This window comes from Rhinoderma darwinii, chromosome 4 (assembly GCF_050947455.1).
Source record: "Rhinoderma darwinii isolate aRhiDar2 chromosome 4, aRhiDar2.hap1, whole genome shotgun sequence".
In the NCBI taxonomy this organism is placed as follows: domain Eukaryota; kingdom Metazoa; phylum Chordata; class Amphibia; order Anura; family Rhinodermatidae; genus Rhinoderma; species Rhinoderma darwinii.
Genome location: NC_134690.1, coordinates 185141171 through 185164296, shown reverse-complemented (window position 1 = coordinate 185164296; position 23126 = coordinate 185141171). Strand labels below are relative to the sequence as shown.

Genomic DNA, 23126 nt, shown 5'->3' with positions numbered 1-23126 from the left:
CGAGCAATTAGTTAAAAATGCAATGTGCTACCCGCTGTGTAATAGTGCCCTTGAAGCCCTCTTCATACACAGGCCACTTTTGTGTAGCAATTAATTAATATACTTATACCACAGGCTCCCTACTCTGTCATAGGTTTCAACTGTATACATATATATTCAATTCAAATTGGCACTCAAGTAAATTGCACCCACCTTGCCCGCTGCGAGTAGGTGCCTACCCTCGCCTACCCTCTTGTCCTGGCCCTGATACCATGGTTATCTAGAATTATAAATATCTATGGTGCTTAAAATGTGCGTATTTTTTCGTGTGGTCATTTTTTTTTCCATGCAAGCACTTTTTCACATGGACATTTTCCTGTGAGTATTTTTCTTATATGACAGTGGATTTTTTTCTGTGTGTAATTTTCATGTGTGGTTTTTTCATTGAACCCTTCTTGATAGCAGCAAGTTGAAATTAATGGGAAAAGCTACCCCTCAGCCTGCTGCCAGTTACTACCTGCTGACAAATATTTATGTGTGTGGGAGAAAATAGTCTTTACATGAGCCCACGTGCTGTATTGTTATATTTTTATGTGCTAAATCATTAGGTTCATGGAGATGATGAATTCAGTGCATAAATATGTAAACTTTGATTTTCTGTACCCACGCTAATAACCTTAGTGATATATGTATCTAGATATCCCGCTTGCATCATTACACTTCTCAGAGAGCTTTTTGTTTAGATATATTTGCCAGCTGGATACATAAAGAGTGCAGAAACCAGACATGTTAGGGAGTTTGGTCCTAAAATATTATTAACCGGTTTATTTTTTGTCATAGCAACTCCGGGAACTGATTGCTGAACACAAGCCTCATATAGATAAGATGAACAAAACGGGACCACAGCTGCTGGAACTCAGTCCTGAAGAAGGGTTCTTCATCCAGGAGAAATATATATCATCAGATACTCTGTATAGTGATGTTAAAGAGGATGTAAAGAAACGTGCCATTGCTTTGGAGGAAGCGATTTCCCAGTCCTCACAGGTACTAGATAGAGTTTGATTCACAACTTTGGGCCCAAAAAGCAATGGTGCAAAAATAGTGGGCACAATGTACTATCCCAAGTATGTGAATTCTTGGCAGAAATTAAGATATAAGAAAAATTCTGTTTGTTTCCACAAATATGATTGTGAAGGCATGTACGAATGAAGTCAGATTAAGGCATATTAGCTTCATATCTTTATAGCTTTTAGCAAACCTAGGTGATAAATCTATGATTTCACGGAAATAGCTGAATAATCGAGTGAAATACAGTATATGTAAGAAATGTTACATGTATAGGGGTTGTCTCATAAAGACAACACCTTTTCAGAAAGAAGTAGGTTTTTGTGATCAGCTGATTTATACAGGTCCTGCTTCTCTCACCCATGGCGTTCTGTTTTTGCCAGGGTAGGCTGCGGTCAGCCACACATTACAAATGAATGGTGATCCATATAATGCATGAACATGGGGAGCTGTCAGAGCACATAGAGGGGGGTCCCAAGTGGTGGACCTACCTTTTTGATGCCTATATGCCCTAATAGGGAATATGGACAGAGGTTGTCCTGATGGGACAACCACTTTAATGATTGATAGCTAATCATGTGAGGTAACAGTCAGAATTTTCTGACACATGCAGTATTAGCTGGGAAACTGTACTAAAGTACACCTATGTGCGACTTCCTTACTACATATGTTATTTGCAGTATGGTAAGGGCCTGTTCACATCAGTTTTCCGGCTCCGTTCATCGGTTCCGTTCAACCTTTGAATAGCGTAGTCGTAGTCAACTATGCTATTGTTTCCTTGAAAAAAAAATTTTCAACTTTACTGAATGGAAACAAACTGAAAGGGAAGCATTACCTTTGAAACGGTAATGCAAATGGTTGCTATAGTTTCTGTTAGGCTTTCTGTTCATCGGTTCCTCTGACTAAAAGGTTGAACGGAACTCGAACGCTGATGTGAACTGGCCCTTAGTTGTCAGTGTACTTATGAAGCAGCAGAAATACTGTGACTGCTATCAGTCGCATCTTCTGTAGTGATATTTATTTTTATAATCCCAGTGTCTTTGTTATGTTATTACTTTTAGGTTCTTTCCTTAGCATTGCCTTTCAATCTTGCATTACTATACTTGAATAGCAGCTGCGTTTTTGAAAAGTAACATGAGTTTTTATTAGAATTATTCCATCTTAAACACATGTGGCAGATCGATAGGATATGCCATAAATGTCTAATAGGTGTGGATCCCACCTCTGCGACCCTCACCTCTCGGAAGAACAGGAGCCTGCTTTGCCCTATCCATTGAAGTCTATGAGAGTTACTGAAAAAGCCAAGATGGCAACGCCATAAATGTTTAAGATGGCAATACCCCTTTAATAATTTGTATTTAAGATAAATATGGATCTACGGCTGGTAATTTACATATAACGACAATTGTAATGCAAAAATAAGTTAAGGATTAATGAGATTAAATATAATGTAACTGCATTGTATTTGCATTGCTTTGCAATTTGTTTCCTAGTTCCATGACAAAATTGACCCAACACTTGAAAGCCTGGAACGAATAGCTGAGCGCCTGAGGCAGCCGCCTTCAATCTCTGCAGAGTGTGAGAAGATCAGAGAACAGATAAGCGAAAATAAAAATGTTTCTGTTGAGCTTGAGAAGCTTCAGCCTGTCTATGAAACACTCAAGAAGCGGGGAGAAGAAATGATTGCTCGCTCGGAAGGTGCTGATAAGGACATCTCGGCCAAAGGTAATCCATTGTAGAAGACAGGAACTGTTCTTATCAGTCCCATGAATGGGAAATAGTACAGTCTTCAATGTTCTTATCATGAGCAAAGTTATGTTTTTCATGACTCTCTGTGAAATATCTTCATGAAATAAGGCTGTGATCTGTCTTTGGTTGCTCGAATTTATGAGTCATTAAGGCTTAATTGTTCTTTTATTTTAACTACAGAAATGTATAAATCTGAACAAGTCTGAGATTATATAAGAAGTAAATCTAATTGCCGACGTAGCTGTTTATAAAGTGTCTTGTCTTCTCCAGCTGTTCAAGATAAGCTTGACCAAATGGTCTTTATCTGGGAGGACATCCAGGCTTTGACAGAGGAAAGGGAGGCCCAGTTGTTGGATGTGATGGAGTTGGCAGAGAAATTTTGGTGTGATCACATTGCATTAATTGCCACCATTAAAGACACCCAAGAATTTATCCGTGAACTCGATGAACCTGGAGTTGATCCCTCTGTTGTGAAACAGCAACAAGAGACAGCAGAGGTGAGGTGACAGAACACATTCAAGAAGAACAAGTCGGCAGTACACAGACTCAATAAGAGCAGTGCCGTCTGGTAGCATGATAACAAAAATATGAATTTTGACAAAATTATTGCGGAGGTCTCCTTTAACTTGCAGATTGGATTCTACACGATGTATATAGCATGCAGTGCAACTATGCTAGTATATTAGGGAATTGCATAAACAGCTCTTTCTTAATGGTGTGTATATGTATATATATATATATATATATATATATATATATATATATATATATATATATTATAGGAATTGATCTACTATTAAAACTATGTTGTGTTAAATTCAAACTTTCAGCCATGCAAATTTCTCAGCAAAATCCAGGCTACCATATAAACTTGGGGTTTTGTCTTAATTTATTCAGGGATCTGGTTTGAATTTAACTAGGGATCTGTTCTTGGGTCTGAATTAATTTGGGGGTTTGGTTTCTGGATTAATTTGGGTGTCTAGAGTTGGAATTAAATGTGGGACCTGGGGTCTGTATTACAACTGTGATCTGGTCTAAATGTATTCAAGGGCCCGGTCTGATGTCTGAATTAATTTTGGAGTCTGGATTCTGAATCAATTTTGGGTCTGGAATAAGTTATGAAGTAATTTTGGCGTCCGATCTTGAGTTTGAATTAATTTTGTCATTTGGGGTCTGTTTTAATTTCGGGATCTGGGGTCTGAATTAAATTTTGATTTTGTCTTGCGTCTTAATTTATTAAGGGGTCTGGTCTGAATTTTTCAAGAACTTTGGTCTTGGATCTAAATTCATTTTGGCTCTGGGGTCTGATCTATTATTAGGATCTGGTCTGTGATCTGAATTAATTTTGGGGTCTGGTCTCTGAATTCATGATGGGGTCTGGGGTTTGAATTAAATTTGGGGTCTTGGTCTTAATTTGTTTAGGTGTTTGGTCTGAATTGATCTAGGGGTCTGGTCTTGGGTCTGAATTAATTTGCTGCTCTGGTATGGGGCCTGAAATAATTTTAGGGTTTAAACTAATTTTTCGGTTTAGTTTGGGGTTGATGCCTCCCCTGCCCCAATGCTGCATTTTCTATTTATGTGGCTGATAATGTGTGTGGTACAATTGTTTATGAAACTTCAAGGCATTCAAAAGTTTGCTTTGGGGCTGTATTCTCTTGTATGGCTGGCAGCTTAATAATGCTTTACAGACCGCCTGTGTACACCGATCTCTAACCGTTATAGTGTCACTATATAGTAGTATTATTGGTTGTAGTAGTTTGTGTATATTGGTAGTGTACACTTGTCCCTCCTGAAAGAGCGAGTGTCCATGACTGTGTGATCAGGCGTTTCTGTTTTCCATTTTTATTTTTCTTCTTGCGTTGAAGGTGTGGCTTAAATATTAAAAAAGTGCGGGGCGTGGCCAGGGACAGGAAAATTTGGAGTGCATTGCGCGCTGCTTTTTTTGCCTCCCCTTTAGATTTCAATACGGAATTTACTCCTTCCCATAGCTATCCTTCTTGAAATTAGGTATATATAAGAAGAATATTGTTTATGCAGTTCTCTAACATATCAACATGAGTTCAGCAAAGTTAAATCTATTCAATTATAAAATGATCGTAAAACAAAAAAGGTTAACATGTAAGATTTAATATACTATGTCCTTACAGTTTCAAAGTTGTGGTTGTAATTTCTGTATGTTTTTTTGACCATGATTATTTATATTTTTAGTCACTTAAAGAAGAGATTGATGGGCTGCAAGAAGAGCTGGATCTCGTCACAGCTCTTGGGTCAGAGCTGATCTCTGCTTGCGGTGAACCTGATAAACCTGTTGTTAATAAGAATTTAGATGAAGTAAGCACAGATTCATGTTTTAGATGATACTTGCTATAATGAGAGGCAATATTAATATGGATTCATAAGGTTATACTGTAACCTGCCCTGCAGGAAAGAGGTTCATAAGGCAACAATTTTAATATGCCAAATTTACATGTTTGCTTTTATGCTTAGTTTTATAACATTACATGTGAACTGATATATATATATTCTGCTTTATTGTATATTTCCAGCTAAACTCTACATGGGAAATGTTGAATAAAACTTGGAAAGAACGCGTGGACAAACTGGATGAAGCTATGCAGGCGGCTGTACAATATCAGGATGGCCTGCAGGTACGGTATAGTACATAGATTTGTGACTTTACTTGCTATTACATAACTTATTGCTCCTTAGTTACAGTCTGCGTTATACCCAGATTTCTACTGTTTGCTTCTGGAAAGTCAACAGACATATCTAGCAGCTTAGCTGAGCCTCTCTTTACTGCTGTACAATATAGTATTATATTTTGTGAGGTTCAAGGCTGGTTTACACAGGCAGAGATTTCTACCCATAATGAGCACCAATTGACGATATAACAAGTCGATCTGCGCAGGTTAAGAGGCTTTTTCACATAGGTCGATGATTTGATCTTTGAGTCCCCATTAGTTTGCATCATTATTAACAGCACATCCACTGGTTACATGGGGAAATCTGTTGCCAACAACAATGATTTTGTAGCCTGCATAAACGATGTGATCAGCCGACAATCAGCGTTTGCTCGTTTGTCAGCTGAACCACTGCCCTGTTTAGACGGGCCAACAATCGACTGTTCAAGCTTGCTTGTAAGAACTCTTGTTCGACCGATTATTTGGCTGTATAAATGGGCCTTTAGCTTTTTTCAGATTACTGTACAGGTTCTTGTGTAAAGTGTATCTTCTCAGAATGCAAATGATAGGCCAAAGTTCTGTGGAGACACTGAACAAGCAGGGAGCCAGTAAACATTAACTCAGCAGCTTACAGAATTGTAAATTCCGTTTTGGATGTCTTAAATCCGTACAGCGATACTGTATGTAATTTATTGAATCTGGGGAACTTACATTTTGTTAGCAAGATTCTGGTTAGTTATCTGGTTTAATTATGGCATTTACATATACATACATATAGCATTCATCTGGACAGAGATGTGTGCTTTTTATCGTGTGTAATGAAGTAATGTATTTTCATTAATTTTTCTTAGGCGATCTTTGACTGGGTGGATATTGCTATGGGAAGAATAGAATCAATGCCACCACTAGGAACGGACCTAGAGACTGTGAAGCAACAGATAGCTGAGCTTAAGGTACTGAAAAATAGAACTTGGGCCTTGTGCTAAACTGATCTTGTCAGTATGCACAAAGTATTTTTAGATGTGTAAGGCCTTGTTCACATCTTCGTTGGGGTTCTGTTCTGACATTCTGCTGGAGCTTTCCGTCAGAACGGGACCCAGAACAGACACAAACTGACACAGACGGAACCCAGAGATTACCTTTTCCATCACCATTGATTTCAATGGTGACAGATCTGGTCCCCATGGTTTCCGTATGTCTCCGTTGTGCACCGGACCCATAGTTTTGCCGGAAGCAATGGCGTAGTCGACTGTTCTTGATGTTATGCTTTGTTATGTTATTAGTAGTTGATTTTTCTCGAGCTTCTGTTTCTTGTCTTATGAGCTACATTTATTTTTTGCTGCAGCAATTGAAGACTGAGGCATATCAACAGCAAATAGAGTTAGAAAGACTGAATCACCAGAAAGAGATGTTGCAGAAGAAGGCTACAGATGAAAATGATAAGCTAGCTGTTGAAGACTCCTTCAAAGAACTGAAATATTTATGGCAAGGTCTAGAGGATAAGATTATCAACAGACAGGTAAAATAGAATTGGTGTTTGTTGACTGATTATGTGATGAGCCGTACAATGGAGAAAGAGTAACAATAGAAAACACTGATCTTTATCTAAACTTGTCAGTGATGTATGTTGGTTTAGCTTCTCATACATTGCAGTAAGTAAGTATGAGGAGTTAAGGGGGTTTTGCACTGGGCGTTTATTGGGCAGACAAGCGTTCATAGAATGCTTGTTGCCGATAATTGCCCTGTGTAAACAGGGCAGCGATCAGCAGATGAACGAGAAAACGCTAGACTAATTGTATAGTTTTAAAAAAAAGTGAAATATTATCGTTGTCAGCAGCACATCTCTCTGTGTAAACAGGGAGACTCGCTGCCGACATAATAACGTATGGGGATGAGCGATCGGAGTAACGACCGCTCGTCCCCATCCATAGCTCCATGCGACGGAACCAAACGAGCGCTTATCAACGATGTCTCGTTGTTTGGCGCTCGCTGCACCGGCCGATTATCAGCCGGTGTAAAAGGGCCTTTACCCAAAGCACAGTCTGGTAATGACATATATTAGCCTTTTTAAAGGGGTTAAAGCTTCTTATCAAGGGGCATGTCTAAAGCTGGTATTACACGGCCCGACGTGGGCTGTGTAAACGAGTGCCGATCAACGAGACAGCTCGTTGATTGGCGCTCGTTTGCTCCTTTCACAAGGAACTAGCGCTCATTACTATGATCGCTCGTCCTCATACATTTTTTCATATCGACAGCATGCCTCCCTATTTACACAGGGAGATGTGCTGCTGACAAGGATAAAAGATTATGCATATAAAACGATGCAATCAGCCGATGAATGAGCGTTTGCGCTGCCTTGTTTACACAGGGCAATTATTGTGAATGCCCGTTTGCCCGATAATTGGCCAGTGTAAAAGCGCCTTAACAAGTAGTAATTGTCCAAAGCGGAGAATCCTTTAATATTAGGTGTACAGGTTTGTGTTTATTCAAATAAAGATAGGAAGTGTTACAGCACAAACCTACTCTGTAAAATAATAAGCAACTACTGAGTTCTAAATAAAATAAGAATTGGGTCTGAAGTGAGGCTTTTAGTAAATACTTAAAGAGGTTTTTAATATTGCAGCTATGTATAACTTGGGTACATTGGATCAGATCAATGCTGAACCAGACTTCAGCGCATACATAAATACAGACACTGCTGCTCCACAGATGAAGCAAAAATCCTTTCTGTCCTCATGGAAAATATGTTGCAATACATTACATGAGATACATCTATCACTGTCTATTTAAACTCTTATTGTACCGGACATATTTATCTAGTTTACAGAAATTTGTATTCAAAAGTCAATCATGCAGCTATTTTAGACCAGTTTATGTTTATCAAGTACAACAGGACTCCTCTGGCAAATTAATAACTCTGGATGACTCTTTTTTTTTTTTTAAATGTGTAAAAATTCTATAGACTTTATAATATCTCTGTCCTAGAAGTGACAAAAGTACAGTACAGGTGAGGACGAAAATTAAGTTGCTTTCTATAAATTACCGGGCATTACCACCAAGAATTGATATCAACCCTGGCGCTTAGTTACATGTTGCTTTCAGGGCAGTGCCCGCTCAAGCGTTTTAATGTTGACCTGTAAACTTATAATATGACAGGTATACAGATGTAGCAGGGTTGAATAGTGGACTGTCCAGAAAATACTCTGTACGTTTACCTCCATTCCCATGAAATATTGGCACTCACAAAATATAGATTTATGTTTAAGTATCATAAGGACTAAAATATCCAAAGGTAGAGCCTTGTTATTTTACCAGTGACATTGACTTTTATCTAACATTTTCTATTATTATTATTATTATAATCAATTATTTATTTTTTTAATGATTATTATTTTTAATATAAACCAGAGAGATGATTTTGTAGGGTAATATTTAGTATTAATCAAAATGCACTGTGAACTGCGTGCCGCTCCTTATGATATGTGGATGACCGTGTAACTCTGATCTGTATATTTTTTAACAGCATAAATTGGAAGGGGCGCTGTTAGCCTTAGGGCCATTCCAACATGCCCTGGATGAGTTATTGACATGGATGACTCATACAGAGGGATTGCTATATGAACAGAAATCCATTGGTGGAGATCCAAAGACCATTGAGATTGAACTCGCCAAGCACCATGTGAGTACCATTATAGCAAGTGAAGTTTGCTGTGATCTGATATTAATGTGTATGATATTCATGGTCATTTTGGGAACACAATGCTCTGTGCACTATTTTTGTCTACAGTATAAGAATAAATATATTTAGAAAGCAATTCAAGTACTGACAGTCACCTGTCTCTTTATCGATAAAGGTTCTACAAAACGATGTACTGGCTCACAAGTCTAGTGTTGAAACAGTACAGAAGGCCGGCAATGACCTTATAGAGTCCAGCGCTGGAGAGGAGGCCAGCAGTCTGCAAAGCAGGTTAGAAGCTCTGAGCCAACGCTGGCAAAATGTCCTGCAAAAAACAGAACAGAGGAGGAAACAACTGGACAGTGCATTATTTCAGGTGAGAGGATTTCTTCCATCATCTTTTGGGATGCAATATGCAGACATTTAGTAGTTATCTCCTTCAAAATTATCTTCTTTTTTTAAAGGGGGGGGGGGGGGGCATAAATTTCAATATTATTCATCATTGGCTGGTGTTTGTATTCATCCATGTCTATGTCCCAAAAACAAAAATATCCATATATTATAGTATTGCCGAAATCCACTTCAAGGAACAGTTGAGTAAGCAGCTAAGCACTGCACAACATTATATTGCTGACATTTGTTTAACACTTATCTGTGCCGTGAAATATAGGCTCAAGGTTTCCACAATGAAATTGAAGAGATGCATCAATGGCTGTCAGACACTGAACGTCATTTACTGGCTTCCAAGCCGGTTGGAGGATTACCAGAGACAGCAAAAGAGCAGCTTGACACTCATCTGGTAAGAATCTGCAATCTAACAACGTTTTCTAGCATGCTTTTTATTTAGACTTGCCACTGATATGTTTATACATTTTTGTTATTTAAATAAAGTCATATATAAACTTGACAAAATGATACATAGAGAAATGGACTATAATTGATGCTATATGGTGTCAACCAATGATTTATTTTGTTTAGCTTATGAATTGCAGCAACGCACATTCGCCAAAATGATCAATTATGTTGTGAAAAAGAACAAAGTGTTATTGTTCGTTCTTCAAGGGTGCTTATATGTTACCGATGTAATTAACCCTCAGTGTCTCCAAAGTTTTAAAAGTATTTTCCCTCTTAGAATATTTAAAGGGCATTTAAGGGGCCCCTAGTCCTATGGCTATTTAGAGCATGTTGAGCTAATTTAACAGGGTCTTACAGTTGGGTAACCCATTCTAGTTGCCAGGGACGGCGTCAGCCAGGGACGGCAAGTGCCGGGGCCCACTACCCTTGGGGGGGCCCAGTCGGCCGCCAGGTGCTGTCACTGCCATCGTCACGACATCACTGTCAGGAGGAGAGAAGGAGTCACAAGCAGAGCGCTAGCGGCTCTGCTCTGGGACTCCATCTCTGGGGAAGTCCCTGACATCACTGTCCATATATGGACAGTGATTTCAGAGGGAAAGAAGGAGTACCAGGCACATCGCTACAAGCGGCTTTGCTCCTTTACTAGCACTCTGCCCCGGACTTCAGCTCTACTTCGGACATCCCTATCCATACGTATATGGACAGTGATGTCAGGAGCAGAGCAGAAGTCCCAGGTAGAGCGCTAGTAGTGCTCTGCCCGGCACTATGGCTCTGGGGTTTCCCCTGTCAACACTGTCCTTATATGGACAGTGACATTGGGTTTCTCCTGAAGTGGAATCCCCAGCCAGAGCATCGGCAATGCTCTCTCTGGGGATTCCACTCCTTGAGGCAACCCCAAAGGCGCTACCTACAGGGAGGGAGGCTGTGTGGTACTACCAGGGAGGGTGGTTTTGTGGCACTACCAGGGAGGGGGCTGTGTGGCACTACCAGGGAGGGAGCTGTGTGGCACTACCTGGGAGGGGGGCTGAGTGGCACTATCTACAGAGGGCACTAAATTTATAAGGGTACAAACTGGGGGCCTAACTTCTATATGGGGGCATAAACAGGGCCTAACATCTATATGGGGACACAAAGTGACGTTTTCTGACATTTTACTACCGCCGTGAGTTCCCCCGCAATGGGGCCTACTAAGTCTGTGTCGCCGAAGGGCCCACATAAACCTGGAGCCGGCCCTGCTAGTTGCTAAAGATGGGAGTTGCATTCAGTACTGTTTTTTTTGACAATGGGGTATTGCAAGGGTGGATGTGATAGATGTCCATTTATTTCAGTGACATAACCATGTTTTGCTTTGTTCTCCAAGCTCCTGACAGCAACTGCTATCAATAGTCTTTTAGCACAGGAACTGCCTATATTAAAAAGAGCTTGTCCAAACCAGACAACCTCTTTAAATGTACTATGGATGTAGCTTTTTGTGTATGGTATTTAAATATTAACCCATTTATGTTTTTGTTGTAGGAGCTGTGTGGTGCCTTTGAAGACAAAGAACATGTTTACAAAGCCATAATGCATAAAAGCCAGCAAATGATGCAAAGATACGTTGATGAACCAGAGGCCAATATTGATCAAGATATTAATAACCTAAAGAAGAAATGGGATTCAGTTGAGACAAAACTCAGCGAGAGGAAAGTAAGTGTTGATGTAGGGTCAGAGGTTAAAATTGTTTCTGTAAATATTGTAAGCTGTAGACTATAATCCTGAGCAATGCTGGGACGTTATGTCTACCCGCCCTCTCCCCTACCTTTTATCTTATATTTCTGTATTTTCTCTTGGCAAAAAATACAAAGACGGACAGGACCGTCCTCTCAGAGCACAGGAATCTAGTTGACAGAGCGAGTGTTATTTCCTCATTTCTGCATTTTATTAGGAATATATATATATATATTACCTTTTTTTTTCCTATAACGTGTCCAAAGATAAAATAATTTATTAATCTTATTTTATAAGCTGTTATTTTTGACAAGGTTTTATGGGGTTAAGGTTAGTGTGAGCATGGCTTTGTGTTATTACTTGCTGTTAAATATTGTTCTCTTTCCCTCTGGAGAAATTATAACAGCCCATCATTATCACAGAATGTACTTCTTTTTCATGGGGATAGAAATGTAGCTATTTTTCATTTTGTATTTGTTTTTAGATAAAATTAGAAGAGGCTCTCAGTTTGGCCACAGGGTTTCACAATTCTCTTCAAGATTTCATAAACTGGTTAACTCAAGCTGAACAGACTCTGACTATGGCTTCCCCACCAAGTCTTATTTTGGACACAGTATTATTTCAAATTGATGAACATAAGGTATGTAGAACAATGATTTCACCTAATATCATTGCTTACATTGATTATTGATGATTATCCACTTCTATTTTATTTTTCAATCAAATCGCAGTACACCCATGTTCGCTCTGCACATTTGGTAAATATTTTGTCAATGTAGCAATACACATGGATAAAGTTATTTTACATCCAGATACGCAGCATTTTTTGTATTGTCCAAGTTTGGCTGGCATTTTCCTAAAGTCAATGGGGCAGCATCTTGTTTATCTGTATTTATATCTGTGGCTTCAATGTTTGACAAAATATGGACAAAATATGGCTTATTAGAAAAGACACAAACACTGACGTAACAGAGCATTAAAGAGACCCTTTTGGGAAAAAAAATCTCATTAAAACTACAGCCTGAGAGAGAGAATGGCAAAGCATGTCTGTTGACAAGCTGTTTTTCTCTTCTCTGCTGATAGCATTATTCCAGTCCACTTTGAGCTAATAGCTGAGTCATTTGAGACAGTCTGGTTGCTAGGGATAAAATGCCTAACAACTACAGCCTTTTGACTTGGGCTGTCAGGCAGCACATCCTCAGTAACCAGTCTATTTCGATTGTAATTTAGATGTAAAAACCTTTTTTAAAGAGACTCTATCACCACATTATAAGTGGCTTATATTGTACATGATGTGATCGGCACTGTAATGTAGATTACAGCAGTGTTTTTTTATTTAGAAAAACGATCATTTTTGACGGAGTTATGACCTATATTAGCTTTATTCTAATGAGTTTCTCAATGGACAACTGGGTGTGTTTTTACTTTTTGACCAAGTGGGCGTTGTGGAGAGAAGTGTATGACAGTGACCAATCAGCATCATACACTTCTCTCCATTCATTTATACAGCATATAGCGATATAGCTATATCGCTATGTGCAGCCACATACACAAACACTAACATTACTGCAGTGTCCTGACAATAGGATTCTGAATACACATGACGTCCCGGCTGGAGGTAATGTATATTCATTATCAGGACACTGCAGTAATGTTATAGTGTGTTTATGTGGCTGCACATAGCGATATAGCTATATCGCTATTTGCAATGTAAATGAATGGAGAGAAGTGTATGACGCGGATTGGTCAGCGTCATACACTCCTCTGTACAACGCCCACTTGGTCATATAGTAAAACACGCCCAGTTATCCATTGAGAAACACATTAACATAAAGCTAATATAGGTCATAACTCAGTCAAAAATGATCGTTTTTCTAAATAAAAAACACTGCTGTAATTTATATTACAGCGCCGATCACATCATGTACAAGATAGGCCACTTATAATGTTGTGACAGAGGCTCTTTAAACTATGAATACAGAAATAATATGGAGATAAATATGTAAATACAGATAAATAAAATATCTATATTCTAGGGCTGGACAATTTCCAGGATCCAGGTCCACAAAGGGCATAGTTTTCTTTTGATGTATGTGAAAGTTTTTCTTTTCTACCTACTAAAGAAAATCACACTGGCTCCTGGGGCGGTCTACAACTAAAATCTGCAGTAATTTGTCTCCTTCCTCTGTTCAGTTTCCATATTAAGCTCTGTATTTCATTTAAATGTTGTCATGGGAACAACCAATATTCTCCATTGCATAGAAGTTATATATTAAATGCTTTGTATGTGGTGTCTTTTTTTTTCTTTAAATCTTAAAACTTCTATTATACACCATTTATACTGATAAGAGATGAAAAATAAAGTCCCCAGCTTTTAACACATAAAAAGTCACAGTTTGATTAATCCTAAATCAATTGGCTTTCTATAAAAATGTATATAATTGTATTATTGCTATTGTGCGTGAAAGGCCAAAACATATACAGTATAATATATATATATATATATATATATATATATATATATATATATATATATATTTAATAAAGTGTATTAAAGTAAATTAATAAAGTGTATTAAAGTAAATTAATGGAACAATAACTGTCTATATCTATGTGTCTGTGTTCTATTCCAGGTGTTTGTTACTGAAGTCAACTCACATAAAGATCGAATAATAGAGCTGGATAAAACAGGCACCCATTTAAAATATTTCAGCCAAAAGCAAGATGTTGTATTGATTAAAAATTTACTGATCAGTGTTCAAAGCCGATGGGAAAATGTGGTACAGCGCTCACTAGAAAGAGGGCGGGCCTTAGAGGATGCTCGCAAACGGTCAAAACAGGTAAAGAGCATAAATATATTAGTGAGTGTGTTGCATCTCTTTAGTATCTTGTAAGTATTCGGCTCAGTTACATCTACATATTTATTTCCACAGTTCCATGAAGCTTTTATTAAACTTATGGAATGGCTTGAAGAATCTGAAACATCTTTAGACTCAGAACTTGAGATTGCAAATGATCCAGACAAGATTAAGTCACAGCTGACGCAGCATAAGGTGGGAGACTTTTTAAAGCCAATTGTGTAAAACATGTTATATGTTGCATTTCTGTGGGCAAGTGAATGTTCATGGTAGCCCCAGATGTTGCAGGATTGAATTTGTATTTTAATTGTGTTGTTTGTTCGAGGAAATAACAGATAATCTGCTGACATTGTGTATTCATTGGCTGTCACGTACAATAATGATGAGGGACTGTTATAAGGGCACCCCTATAGAGTGATGTAATAATCCATAAAGGCCTTTAATGGCCCATAAAAGCCATTGCATGCAATTTTCTTTTAGTTTTCTTATGCACTGTTTTGTGTAATGCGTTTACCATATGTTTTTAATCCACGGGGAACACTAATACACTATGTATGTCTATGTGGTATACTCACATCCTTTCAAGTAAATATATGTGTGTGTGTGTATATATATATATATATATATATATATATATATATGCATGTAGCATTCGTTCTTCTGACTTCTTGATCATTTTAGAAATTACTAGATGCAAATTTCCCTGTAGATGAGGCTATTGTGTCTGCTCCAGATACAGAAGATTGAACATGTAGTTTAAATAACGGATAACACTTAATATAGATACATAATTGTAAGGTATGGGTGATATCAAAAGTCACCGTGTGGCACCGCGGTCACAACCTATTGATAAACCTTTACATTACACGTTTCTTGTTATGTTGGCTTTTATTGGAAGCCTTTCTAATTATAAAGTGTATGTTTATTTTTGCATTGTGCTTTTCTATTAGGGCTGGGCAATTATGACCTAAATCATAATCACGATTAATTCAACATGTTACCTCAATTCCAATTATTTAGGCCACACCCCTTTTGCATGCCTTGCCATTGAATTTATATTTATTCCCTGAGCCTGTTGTATACTACTTTATATAATATACCCTCTCACACTATCCCCACACAGTATAATGCCCCTATAGTGCTCCCCACACAGGATATTGCCCCATAGCTGGCCCCACACATTATAATGCCCTTATAACTGCCTCTACACAGTATAATGCCCCTATAGTTGCCCTCCACAAAGTATTATGCCCCCATAGCTGCCCCACACAGTATAATGCCACCATAGCTGCCACCACACAATGTAATGCCCACCATAATTGAAATCCACACACTATAATGCCCCCCATAACTGCGCTCCACACAGTATAATGCCCCCGTAGCTGCCTCTACATAGTATAATGCCGACATAACTAGATTCAAAGCAATATAATGCCCCTATAGCTGCCCTCACACAGCATAATGCCCCCATAACTGCCCCCCACACAGTATAAAGTCCCCCATAGCTGCCCCCACGCTGTATAATTTCCTCACAGCTGCCCCCAGTAGTGCCCGATAAAAAATAATAATATACATACCCACCTAACCTCGTTCCAATGACGAGTAGAGAAAATCCCTCTGCTCCCCAGGTCTGTGCAATAACGGCCCAGACAGGCGCGATGATGTCACTGCCTAGCATCCAGTGATACATGGTGAATGGTAGGGCAGGGACCAGGGACCTTACGGTCCTCTAGTCTACCATTGGTTTCAACTGTATCTTCGTTCTGAAGATGCATATACAGTTTAAACCGGGAGAAAAGAATTGATAAAACTGAAATTCGCAAGATGACGTCGATTAATTGCCCAGAATTTTGATTTTGGTCATTTTTCGATTAATTGCCCAGCCCTATGTTGTATATTAACCTTTATATGTTGTCTATATACCATTTCTAGGGTTTATATGAGATGTTTCCATCTAATATCGGTAGATATAGACTGTAATAATTTTACCTCTAGTAATGTCAGGTTGCTAGGTATAAGCTGCAGGATTTTGTAGTACATTGATGTAGTAATTCACACTACATGTTGACTCTATATTATGAGACATTTTGTAATTGATACTGCATTGTCCAGTGAATTATATTTGTGTTAGCAGCTTGACAACTTGACAGGGCACAGTGTTACGGTAATTCCTTTGTTTTACTATTAAGAGTTTACCTTCATAAAGAAAGCTATATCTGATCAACCACTACATTTACAATTGTTACTACAACTGGCCGTTTAGGCAGCTTGTTAGAATTTGTTGGAATTACTAAACCATAAGTTCTAGGTTATTAATTGCAGATCAGATTTTTTTTCCTCTTAGCCTGCGGTCATCATTTTGGCCGATGGATGATTCCAGAAAGTGCAGATTTTTTGGGGGCTTTATTTGAAGAAATTGCATACTACATTTTGACAAGGCTCTGCTACCTCTGATGACCTGCCAATGCATTAAGTAATATGTATATTATATCACACCACTGAAATGAGTATAAGATTTCTCTGGCACACCGGAGAACAAGCTAATAATGTAATCTGTACTACATCTATCTGCACAGGACTAACACATGGGTTTGGAAGAAATACCTTATGAGCAAAAGTTTCCATCGGAACATTGTTAAGATGATGTATTGCAGTTTTGTACTGTATTCTCCTTCTTGATTTACATCTTTATTGTTCCAGTACGTTTGCTGCCAGAAGGATCTATCTCATATTCTATGCGGCAAAGCCGTTTGTGGAATGTCTTTATTGTTATACTGTCTATTGTACCTATGGTGAAATTGTGGGAATAGCCATTTTTTTGTAATCCATAGGAATTCCAGAAAACCCTGGGCGCCAAGCATTCAGTCTTTGATACCACCACAAGAAGTGGACGCTCTTTGAAAGAAAAAGCTGTGTTGAGTGATGATATCCACAAACTCGATGACATGCTCAGTGAGATAAGAGACAAATGGGATACTGTCTGTGGAAAGTCAGTGGAAAAGTGAGTGCATATTGGAGTCTCCACCTAAAAATAGTGGTGCATGTTGTATTAGAGATTAATTAGTTATTTTCCAACATCTATTAACCCAAGTTGATAATAGACATTAGATAGCTGTGTATAACACATTAGATATTTGTGTATAATCTGATGTCTAGGGGCTCAACATCTGATGTTTGGGTTGGGTGGAATTTTTCTTATCCAGTACCTTCGTTCCGCTAGTGCTCCTAAGTATGTCTGACAGCATGTCTACGGCTAACTTTACGTGTCATGAGTTACAACATTTATTTATATTGTTATTTGCAGGTAATCATTAAATACATAACTAATGGGTATACCCCTCACATTGTGTTATTCACTCTGGTTGTGGATCTTATGTTCAGAATTTCCATTTTCAACACATTTTTGTTTTTCTTTTTTGTATAGGCAAAACAAACTAGAAGAGGCACTGCTGTTTTCTGGCCAGTTCACAGATGCTTTGCAGGCCCTTATTGACTGGCTGTACAGAGTGGAGCCACAGATAGCTGAAGACCAACCTGTGCATGGGGACATTGACATTGTGATGAACCTCATTGACAACCACAAAGTAATACCGAATTTACCTGTCTATGATAGTCTGACAAATGTATTTTTTTAGTTAATATAAATTCAGTATAAGTTGTCCTGTGTTTTAGACCTAAGCTTGAAAAAGTTTGGCATGTTGTCTGGGGTACTTGTATCTCAATAAAGTAGTTAAGTCACTTATTTTCTCTCTAGGTTTTTCAAAAAGAGTTGGGCAAGAGAAGTAGCAGTATCCAGGCACTGAAGCGTTCGTCTAGAGAGTTAATTGAAGGAAGTCGCGATGACTCTTCTTGGGTGAAAGCCCAGATGCAGGAATTAAGCACCCGCTGGGAAACCGTGTGCACTCTATCTGTGTCCAAACAGACCCGACTAGAAGAAGCACTGTGCCAGGTGGGTTCAGAGAGGAATTAGCCATTTTTCCTAGTAAGTGTAGACATTAAGGGTATGTGCACACGCTAGCTGGCTTTTACGGCTGAAATGACAGACTGTTTTGCGAGGCTTCTCTGACAGCCGTAAATTTTGAGCTGCTCTTCATTGAGTTCAATGAAGAACGGCTCAAATTACGTCTGAAAGAAGTGCCCTGCACTTCTTTTGACGAGGCTGTATTTTTACGCGTCGTCGTTTGACAGCTGTCAAACGACGACGCGTAAATTACAGGTTGTCTGCACAGTACGTCGGCAAACCCATTCAAATGAATGGGCAGATGTTTGCCGACGTATTGTAGCCCTATTTTCAGACGTAAAACGAGGCATAATACGCCTCGTTTACGTCTGAAAATAGGTCGTGTGAACCCAGCCTTAACCAGTAAGTCTCACCTTTACTCTTAATATTGACAAGTGAGTTTTTATACTAGCGCAAACTGTAGCATGAGTGTACCTGGCACAATTACAAGGTGGCTTATGAAATGCAGTTTATAAAAAAATGTATTTGTGTATAAATCTCATACCTCCCAATAATGCCATGGTTTGGGATAAACTCACATAGTTTGTAGAGTGGAGAGATGGATTATTAGGCTGGGTAAGTATTTAGCTTCATCAACAGGGACCTGTATCTAAGAATTATGCGCTTATCAAATGATGTCTTATTGCAGGCGGAGGAGTTTCACGCTGCAGTACATACCCTACTGGAATGGCTGGCAGAAGCAGAGCAAGCTTTGAGATTCCACGGTGTTCTCCCTGATGATGAAGAGTCTCTGAAGTCACTAATAGACCAGCACAAGGTGAGACAAAAGAGACTTCAGAGTTAAGCCGGAATAAATCTTACTTTCAGGAAAGGTTAACATCCTAATCTGGTTGGAGAAAATAACGGCGTGAGCAATAAAAAGTTCACCATCTTCCAAGACGTCTTTATTAGGGAAAGGCATTCAAAACGACAACATGCCTGATGTTTATTTTGGAACAGCAGTAGAGAGTGGAAAGAAAATAGAAGTGTTACTTCTTAGAACAATATATTCAGGCTCCGTCTCCTCATTATCCGATGAAGTTTCTCCACTGCTGTTGTTCTTCAGTGTGCTCACATTTTTGGGACAGGTTGGCACAGTTCCTTGTTTGTTCCATTTGCACACGATTTGTAGTATTTATGCAGTTGTCATGGGGAGTATTTTGTCATTGATAAGACTCTGTTTGAATTGTTCAGCCTGTGCTAGGATTAATTTACTGTGGGGTTGCTGTGAAAAATGAGTGTAGACCGGTCAAACACTTCATCATCTGCCTTCTCTAAGGCCCCATGCACACGACCGTGTTTTTGCGTCCGCAATTCCCCCGCAAATCCACGGGAGAATTGCGGACCCATTCATTTCTATGGGCCCATACACACTATCCGTGTTTTCACGGGTCTCCGCATGTCCGCAAATCCGTGCCGCAGAAACTCAGGACATGTCTTATTACGGGCCGCAAATTCGATGCGGACATGCCAATAGAAGTCAATGGGCCCGTGGAAATTGCGGTTACACCTCCGTGTGTCATCCGCAGTTTGCGGATTTGCGGAAATGTTGCTAGGCGACGACCGGGAATGAGTTCTGTCGTCATCCTGTTTTACCTAGGCTTTTTTTTTTTCATCCGCATTTTGCGGATTACATACGGATGAACTGCGGATTACATACGGATGAACTGCGGATGACATTTCACGGAACACGGTCCTGGAATTTGCGGACCAGAAAAACACTACGGTCGTGTGCATGAGGCCTAAATCTTCTTCTTTCTCATAAAAAAAATCTTACCTTCCACAATCATTATGTTGTGATGGTATTGACACTGAATAATACTTAAGGTACAGTCCTAAACTGGTCACAAACACGAGCAATGCTTCATGTCTTGCTCAAAATATAAAAAACGGGGGGGGGTCGGACGACCCCTATTCTCAATATAGGTGCAGGTCCAAGAACTGGGATCCACATCTTTCAGACGTTTATGGCATATCACGTGGTAATCCATAAATGTCTAAGTTGAAAATAACCCATTACAAAGTTATTTTGCTCAAATATGTCTGAAATAATATTATAAAGTATCGGAATGTATAATCTGCTCATGTTTATGTTAGTCAATCAAATAGAAATGTAGTGAACACTATGGTCAGGTCACCCTATTGTAGCTGCGGTTCTTTCAATGGTAAATCCTGTAGAGCCCAGTAAAGACAACTAAACAAGAAATGCATTTACTAAGTAATGTAAGCAATGATGTACTATTTTTATAAATGCTACGACTGTCTAGAAAGCTGCCCTAGTACTATCCTGTGATCGTATGTATTCCTGGAATCCCGGCAGCCTTTGATGAGCGGCTTATGTTGACGGCAGACATTTATCTTGTTTTTGTTTGAAATTTGCTGTGTGGTTAAACTACTGGCCAGATGTAGACTCCAGTATTGTCAAGATTCTCATCATAAGTCTATTTGTTTTGTTTAAGGAATTTATGCGAAAAGTGGAGGAGAAAAGATCTGAACTGAATAAAGGAGCAAATATGGGAGAAGCTATACTTTCAATTTGTCACCCAGATTCTATTACTACAATAAAACACTGGATAACCATCATCAGAGCCAGATTTGAAGAGGTATAAGTGACCTGCGGCAAAAATATAACAAAGCCTCAATGTGCATCAAATCTTTGGGAGACCATGGACCAAACCACCCATACAGTAGTGCGCCACTTCTGGAAATTTGAAAGCGTCATCTTTAGTCCCCAACGATGTAATCACAATCTAGCACAATATTTTTTTTTTCACCCGCTACAGCCCCTGGTTCAGCCGCCCTGCTATTTTCTGTTCTCTCCATAGTGATGAGGTGTTGCCCATATGCTATTGTATCGGCTTGGTAGTTTGTACATAAGTTAGCACACTATCAATCTATGCTTGCGTTTCCCTCGGGAGCATACACACTCCTCCACCAATAGGATGGCTCCAAGTATATGAATGCCCGCCACGCTGTTATTCCATATAGTTTCATGCTCTGCAGAGCAGTACTAAGACTGTACTTTCCAGTGTACCAAGAGCGATTAACAGTGACTTGGTACACTAAAGCAGCCAAGCAGGTTCTGAGAGCAATCCCCACTTTCTGCAGTACGTCTCCACTACTGTGTATCCATGGATGGAATTTTCCTTATTATGGAGGGGGAATGGCAGATTGCCGGTAGGGCGACCCCTAGTGGCAGGAAGTATATACAGAATTTTCAAGCATTAATTGCAAAAATTGGGACAGCTAGTACATTTAAAAGTTGTCAGGTATACTATTAAATGATACTAAGTTGCTTGAAAAGTTAGTGTCCATTTAAGGAATTCATATATACTTTGTTTTTAACTTTGTTTAGGTTTTAACTTGGGCAAAACAGCATCAACAGAGACTGGCTGTTGCCTTGGAAGACTTAATAGCTAAAAAGGAGCTTCTGGAGTCTTTGCTCCAGTGGTTACAATGGGCAGAGACAACACTCAATGAAAAAGACAAGGAGGACATCCCGGAGGAGATAGATGAGGTCAAAGCTCTGATTGCAGAACATCAGGTAAGATAATTTCTCCAGATTAGGTTATGCACTCCATTGTTGATTTTTTTGCCACATTTTATTCAACTTGTGTAATTTTCAGGCTTTTATGGAAGAAATGACTAGGAAGCAGCCAGATGTAGATAAAGTTACAAAGACTTACAAGAGGAAAGCTGCAGAGCCTACGTCGGGTCAATCTCAAATCCCCATCTTAGGCAAAGGAGGAAGAACAGGCCGTATGTATTAAAGGGTTACAAAAATCATGGATATAGTCAGTTATGTTGTTAATAGCTCCACTGATTATAAGGGTATGTTCACACGGCCAAATTTCAGACGTATACGAGGCGTATTATGCCTTGTTTTACGTCTGAAAATGGGGCTGCAATACGTCGGCAAACATCTGCCCATTCATTTGAATGGGTTTGCCGACGTACTGTGCAGACGACCTGTTATTTACGCGTCGTCGTTTGACAGCTGTCAAACAACGACGCGTAAATTTACTGCCTCGGCAAAGAAGTGCAGGGCACTTCTTTGCCACGTAATTTGAGCCGTTCTTCATTGAAATCAATGAAGCACGGCTCAAGGTTTACGAGCGTCTCAGACGCCTCGTAAATTACGAGGAGGAGCTTTTACGTGTGAAACGAGGCAGCTGTTAACAGTCTGTCTTTTCACACGTAACTGCCTCTCAGCGTGTGAACATACCCTAAATGTATGAAAGAGATTGTAATCAATGTCCTGCATGACATCAGATCTGAAAAGCCCTATCTGAGTATAAAGATGGAATTTTTTATATGTGTTTGGGGTCATATGGAGTGCTCTCCCAAGTACAGCAGAGTGACATTTAACCAGTTCTGCAGATGTTATCCTGTTAACCAGCAGTAACAATGCATGTCTATGGCTAAACTGGAGCTCTATGGAAGTTAGATTAGAATCCATGAGAAACAGATAGTGGCATTCTCCAGGGCCTACAATACTATGGAGAAAGTATACGGAGGCACCTACAGATCTGTCACATGGGCACTGTTGTACAAGA

The 23126-nt window shown here is 39.2% G+C and overlaps 1 protein-coding gene across 14 annotated transcripts in view; it reads left to right on the top strand.

Moving 5' to 3' along the window:
- Window positions 1-23126, top strand: part of DST (dystonin) — a 546107-nt gene that overhangs the window by 505850 nt on the left and 17131 nt on the right. For all 14 annotated transcript variants that reach the window (XM_075861968.1, XM_075861975.1, XM_075861963.1 and 11 more), the window contains 21 exons: window positions 820-1023; window positions 2538-2769; window positions 3064-3290; window positions 5002-5124; window positions 5340-5441; window positions 6326-6427; window positions 6820-6993; window positions 8998-9153; window positions 9329-9526; window positions 9821-9949; window positions 11521-11691; window positions 12197-12352; window positions 14346-14552; window positions 14646-14765; window positions 17402-17571; window positions 17995-18154; window positions 18325-18519; window positions 19220-19348; window positions 21030-21173; window positions 21926-22114; window positions 22197-22329. In XM_075861968.1, coding sequence (XP_075718083.1) covers window positions 820-1023; window positions 2538-2769; window positions 3064-3290; window positions 5002-5124; window positions 5340-5441; window positions 6326-6427; window positions 6820-6993; window positions 8998-9153; window positions 9329-9526; window positions 9821-9949; window positions 11521-11691; window positions 12197-12352; window positions 14346-14552; window positions 14646-14765; window positions 17402-17571; window positions 17995-18154; window positions 18325-18519; window positions 19220-19348; window positions 21030-21173; window positions 21926-22114; window positions 22197-22329 — 3421 coding nt within the window. The remainder of the gene's footprint in view (window positions 1-819; window positions 1024-2537; window positions 2770-3063; window positions 3291-5001; window positions 5125-5339; window positions 5442-6325; window positions 6428-6819; window positions 6994-8997; window positions 9154-9328; window positions 9527-9820; window positions 9950-11520; window positions 11692-12196; window positions 12353-14345; window positions 14553-14645; window positions 14766-17401; window positions 17572-17994; window positions 18155-18324; window positions 18520-19219; window positions 19349-21029; window positions 21174-21925; window positions 22115-22196; window positions 22330-23126) is intronic.